At 40.1% G+C, this 6,311-nt stretch overlaps 1 protein-coding gene across 2 annotated transcripts in view; it reads left to right on the forward strand.

Moving 5' to 3' along the window:
* LOC149312303 (inactive peptidyl-prolyl cis-trans isomerase FKBP6-like) overlaps window positions 1-4,504 on the forward strand; it is a 28,539-nt gene extending 24,035 nt beyond the window's left edge. Inside the window, exon 9 of one of the 2 annotated variants that reach the window (XM_089526842.1) lies at window positions 2,563-4,108. In XM_089526842.1, coding sequence (XP_089382968.1) covers window positions 2,563-2,568 — 6 coding nt within the window. In that variant the 3' untranslated portion in view covers window positions 2,569-4,108. The other variant, XM_089526841.1, reaches the window with a different exon arrangement.
* Window positions 4,505-6,311: the final 1,807 nt, after the last annotated feature.

The raw sequence follows: 6,311 nt of genomic DNA on the forward strand, positions 1-6,311 counted from the left end.
TCATAAATTCCTCCTTTCACCATTAATTGGGCTGTGATTGGCTGACCAACCAGGCTTGCCCAGCTCCTCTTTTCACATAAGGCAAACCCCTACTGAACAAATTTTACCAAGAAAATGCCATCATAGGTTTGCCTTAGGGTCACCATAAGTCAGAAAAAACATGAAGGTGCAAACAACGAGATGTAAACAGTAAAACAAACCAGATGTATAACACTTGATGGGAAGGATTTCTTGCTTTTACAAGTGCTTCCAGTTTATGGCATACCAACATTCAACAGTTGCTGATTCATTTCAAATGAAAAAAAGGAGGAGAATGCAAAACAAATGCTGATGTCTTGCATGAAGTGCATTTCTACATTTCTCACCACTCAGTAATGTTCAGTACAAAGTTGCAGTGTGTTTGGCCAGGATTAACAGAAACAGAAAAGGATGCCTGTGTGCCTGCCCAATAGGGTTTTGGAGCTGCCAGTCAGCAGATGATATGATAAATGTTTAAAGTTTCTTATGTTGTTAAAACAACTAGGGCAGAAGTTATACTTAATTATGAACAGAGGGGATATGATTGTAAAATGCTGGGATTTATTTGATTCCTTTATTTTCTTTGTTCAGCATAACTTTCCACACTTAAAATCAGAGGGGAGTGGCATGGCTCAGTAAAGATAACATTCCATACTGGCTCTGTAAGAACAAAATTCTAAACAGGGAAATGAGTGCAGGTACATAGTATGTTAGCAGTTCCCAAATTTCTTCCTGAAAGGAGGAAGATAGCTTTGGCAGAGCATCCTAGTAGCAACATGCTCTTCTCATACCGAAGAAGCAGCTTTTGAATCCAGCCCTTTTCTTTTTTAAATTTGATACTTTATTAGAATAATAGAAATAAGTACACTTATCATAAACTGCAAAATCAGAATGTGAGTCAATTCAAAGTATTAAGAAATGTCATCGCTATAAAAAATAAAAGCTATAATATCACATAAATATATAAAAAAATTAACAAATATTTTAGATTAAATAACAATATTCAAATCATACCTAACCATACATAAAGGTTCATATTATCCTGAATTATGGTCCAAATAAGGGTTGAGAACTGTGTGGTCATCCAGATGTTGAATTGAAACTCCCATCATTCCTCATCACTGGCTATATTGGCTAATTTGGAGGGCCATGCTATTGCCACCCTGACCAATATATCTGTTAGTATTATAAGTGAATTCTCTGAAGATGCCAGCCACAGATGCTGGCGAAACGTCAGGAAGAAAATTTTCTAGAACATGGCCACATAGCCTGAAAAACCCACAAAAAACCATGGATGCCGGCCATGAAAGCCTTCGACTTCACATTGTAAGTGAACACTTAGTAAGTGAACACATAAGTCCCATTCATTCAATGTGTCTAGCTGAGATTAACACTTGGTTTCTGGCCTTTGTTATTCCAGTGGAATATGAAAAGCTTCATCTGTTCTACAAGCCTGAGTTCACATTGTTATCTCCTAAGTCCTATGGCCCATTATGGTTCACTCATTTAATCAATACAGTCCTCCGAGCCACCATTTTGGTTGTATAGCCACCAAGTAGGAATGAAAGAGATGAACTGACTATATGTTCCTCAGACTGGCTCCAAGGTTTCAGCTCTCATACTTACCTTGTTTTTAATTACAGTCAGCTCTCCTTATCCACGGATATTTTTATCCACGGGTTCAAGCATCCATGGCTTGAAAATATTAAAAAAAAAGTATAAATTCCAATAGCAAACCTTGATTTTGCCATTTTATATAAGGGACACCATTTTGCTATGCCATTGTATTTAATGAGACTTGAGCATCCATGGATTTTGTTATCCACGGGAGGTCCTGGAATCAAACTCCAGCAGATAACAAGGGCCCACTCTATCTCCATGTTAAGAAATTAAATTTCATGTATTCAAATAGGTTAGGTGGATAGATTTTGGAGCTTGCTTGCTGCTGAACCAGATTCCTTTGTAACTGTGTGTTGTTCCATATCCATGTCTTGCTCAGCACATGGCTGTTGAGAGGAGGTGTGAAACTGCCAGGGTGTCATGTAGTGGAGCTTCAGTGACTTCTTTCAGTGAGGTACCAAATGCTTCATAAGCTGTTTTTGCACATTACACATGAAGCAACACATTTTGGCCTACGCTTTTCAGGAAGAGTTGGCATTCAGATATAGGAAATCGTGGAGTGCTAAGCCAGCTGGGAGCTGAACAGACCAGAGATAGATTGAGAAACAGGGCTTAAAGGCCAAGCAACATGTTGCACACCACCATCTGCAACTGTAATCCAATAGTCCTGTTACAAAGATGAATACCATGTTTATTTAGAATGAAAAGGAACCATTTGATGGAGGCAAACAGACAGTAAATGGCAATCTCTTCCTTCCTCTTGCCTGCAATAGAAGTTGTAAAAGAGCATTGTAGTGGGTTCCACTAGCCAGAAGGCTCCTGGAACACCCTCCCAGTCCTGTTGCTCAGGGGTAGAACATGAGCAATTTGCTCTTTCATGCATTTTCTCTCACGTGCATGCTTGCTTTTCTCTCTCTCTTGGAGTGGTGAAGAACAGAGAACCGGCTGTTGAAGAGAAGTCACACCATAAACTATCTCTCTTGTGCTCTCCAAGAGACTGGAGGATTGGGCCCAACGATCTCATGACTCTTTATTACTCAGAGGGCAAGTGAGAAGCTAACTCCTCCTTGGCACAACTTTTTGCTGGCTGGCTCCCTGCAGATGGCTCTGCCCAGCTTTTCCTACTGCATCACCCAATGAGACATGGTAACCAAGTTTAGAGGATTGCAGAAGGAGAGGAAGGACAAGCAGTTTATCACTTCCCTCCTCATCTCTGTTGAACAAAGAAAAAGCTGAAGGGTAGTGTTACCTTGTGTTCACCTTTCCTGTCTACATGGAAGGAAAAAAGCAGTGCTTGCTCATTGTGTTCATTCTTTGTAGGCCTGCAGCAAGTTTCGGTCCATGGCGTTGCTTATTGAGAGCAAGCAGCCTTATGTGCCTCACCTCTCAGGACTGTGGACCATGCTGGGTAACTCATAGAAAAAACAGCCAGCAGAACCACCTGTTGGCTCATCTGAATTTTTGCCTTGGCCAGCAGTGAGGAGAGGGGATTCTGTGTGTCCAGTGAACTAAATTGTGTCTCTGAGTACCACCCTAAGAGAAAGGATGAGGAAGAGGGAGCAGAACCGACTTCCTGCAACAACAGCTGCAGCCACTATAATAGTCCAATTTTCTCTTGACAGCAAGAGTTGGGCACATGTTGGTTGCTGATTGTCTACAACTGCCCTGCTGTCTATCCCTCTACAAGACTGTCTGCCTCTTCATCTTGTCTCTTTGGGAAGTGCAGCAGAGAGGGGACTGATCAGTCTAGCCATCAGTTTGCGCTGACTGAACAAAATGAAGCGATCACTGGGTCACTTGCCCCTTTGCAAGGGACAGAGAGAGAAATGTGGATTAGCTACTGCTCCTCCTTTGCCTGATTGTTTGTCCTCTCGTTGTTGAGGATTGGGCTTCTCAGTCTTGATCCTCACTGTACTCATAGGGAGAGTCCACTGTTCTTTCAGTGACCCAGCCATCAATGTTGCATTGCCCAGCAAAACATGTTCTCCAGCCATTCTAGTGGGACCAGTCTTCTTTGGTCTGGTATCCAGAGGTGAGCAAAGAGATGGCAAAAAGGAACAGCTGAAATCATCTCACACATGCACTTCCTTCCCTACCAAAATGGCAAAGTTCTGAGGAGGAAGAAGAGGAGGGAGCTGTGAGAAGAGTGGGTTTTCTGGTTGCACCCAGCCTTCCTCCCCCCCTGGTTTTTTTCCCCTTCTTCCAGATTTCATGTAATGGGCAGGGGAAGGGAAGAAAGATTACAGCTTGATTGCCTCTCTTCATCCACTTCACATTTCCTCAAAGTAAAGTGACAGTATTTAGCAACACTCATATTCTTAAAAGTTATGTAATTATGTCTCTTGTTGTAACACTGTAAGGTAAGGGCATGGGTGAATTTACAGAAAACTGTTAGAATGATATTATCACTATCAGTTCTTATTGTTGTCCTGACAAATACCTGCAGAAGTTTGATTCATGGTATGTTCATTCTTTCAGAATCCAGATGATGAGAAGGAAGGAACTGATCTATAATATGATAGAGACCAACTTCTGTTTGTAAGTCCATATTGCTTTGTATGGGCTAAAACTTACAAAATGGTGGTTTAAATGTACATAAAGTGCCACATTTCTTCAGGCACTGCTTTTTATTATTGACACTCAGATACTTCTGTTGAAAAGAAGTCACATCTCTGTTAGTCTATTCTTGCTGAGAAGAAAATTCACTATGTTGTTAACTAGACACTGGTAAATGATTAGTTTAACTAGACATAAAACTTGTTTTTGGCTGCTTTTCAAGAGGATGTAAGTAAAAGGCCATGATGTTTTGCATTTTTCCAAAAATGTTCTCAGAAAACCTGTGTTTCTGGTTATGCAAAATAAATTTGTTTTCGACAAGATGTCCACATTTGGTATCCCTCCATTGTGCAAAGGCACTGATATTGCTAAGGGAAAGTGTGGAAACTAGAATTACATTAATAGTGTATGATGTAACTTTGGTATAAATACCCTGGTGTTTTCCACCTGGGCCTCATATCCTTCATAGACACAAAGAAACACAAACATTTTCACATTTTCTCTGGTAGTTGCATATATTTTCACAGCTACCCATTCTCACTCATTTACATACCACTTTATTCCTCTGACTTCAGCACATGTCTGAGATCTCAAGTGTCATTCCCTGAATATAATTACCTCTCCTTTCTCCCTCCTCTTCAATTTCCACCTTTCCACTTCAAAACCTACTCTTTTGCATTAATTCTTTCATCTCAACTAAAAGTATCATTCATACCAAACTATTGCTTGCTTTCTCACTCTTTTGATTGCCTACCCCTTTTCTGAAATAGAATTGTGAACAGTTAGAATCACTATTTCCCTAGACTTTTCACTTTAAAACTTGTGTGCAAACTGTTGCCCACAGGCTACATGCAACCCCCAGGGCTCAAAATAATTTTGGTGCCCAAATTGATGCCCTCAAGGACCATGGAAATATTTTTGCCACATTTTTAGGTGGCAATGTAGGCCTAGACAAGCCTCCCGCTCCCCTTGGAAGCAGCAGTGCGGGAGAAAGATTTGGGCATTTTATGGTTGTATGTGAACCACTAGTGGAACAAGATATCAATAGCAGATCTTGTCAGCAAAACTGAGAGCATGCTCTTAAACTCATGAAGTACTGGTATCTTGACCCTGTTAATATGTTTTTTAAAGTCTCAGATAAGTGTTGAAGGCAGTGCTTATACAGCAGCATTAGGTGTCCACATGTGATATTACCTCCAGGTGCAATGATTCTGGGGAAAGTGTTATCTGAAACTAAAATAATTACCAACAAAAGAAGTGAACAATTGTCACAGCTGGGTGGCCCATCACTGTTCACTAACAAGCCTTTACTGCATAAAAACTGACCAATTTTTGTTGCTGGCTGCCAGGTTGAAAACTGCAACTGGAAATATAACTAACTTTAAACTAGTGGAATACTGTAACTGATCATGCCATATTATGCACATGCAAAAGCATATAGTATATGGTTGTCATTTGGCACACTGAAAAATGCAAAAATACATTACTTCGCAATATATTAAAGAAAAAATGATGACTGTATGAAACAACTGATGATATGACTATTCCACCTCACCCCTTCCCCTTTTTATGACATTCCTTGGATTTAAAGTAAGATTCTCATTTCTTCAGATCATAAGAGCACACAACTTCAAAACTGATTTTCAAAGTACTTGTTAGCAGACTGTATGTGTATATGTTCCTTCAAGTCACCTGATTTTTTTTAAAGATCAAGTTCTTTCCAAAATTATGCTTTTTTATTTTTAGCACTTTTTCACTGTTCTAAGCTCTGCTTGGTTAGTAGACCACTGCTGCAGTACAATACCTGAGGACAGATTCCCCATACAACCAATGGGGGGGATTGGTGAATAGGAGTTAAATGGAAAGAGGCTGCAGGCATTCAAACTGGGCTTTTACAGGTGCTTGCATGAGACTCTCCCAAGGTTTGCTAAGACGGAGAAACAAAGATTTTATTACTGCCCTTCTAACATTTAAACTCGATATTTCTTTTCACTCCCAAGACCCCTGTTAACATTACAAGGTTGGGTTTTTCATCCATTTATTACAATCTGCGCTGTCTGGTCTTTATAGATAGCTTGAATCCAATTTTATGTAATTTGCTCCTAAATTCATTTTAG

Source organism: Sceloporus occidentalis, unplaced genomic scaffold (genome assembly GCF_023333645.1).
Source record: "Sceloporus occidentalis isolate IW3139 unplaced genomic scaffold, rSceOcc1.0.p SCAF_5, whole genome shotgun sequence".
NCBI lineage: Eukaryota > Metazoa > Chordata > Lepidosauria > Squamata > Phrynosomatidae > Sceloporus > Sceloporus occidentalis.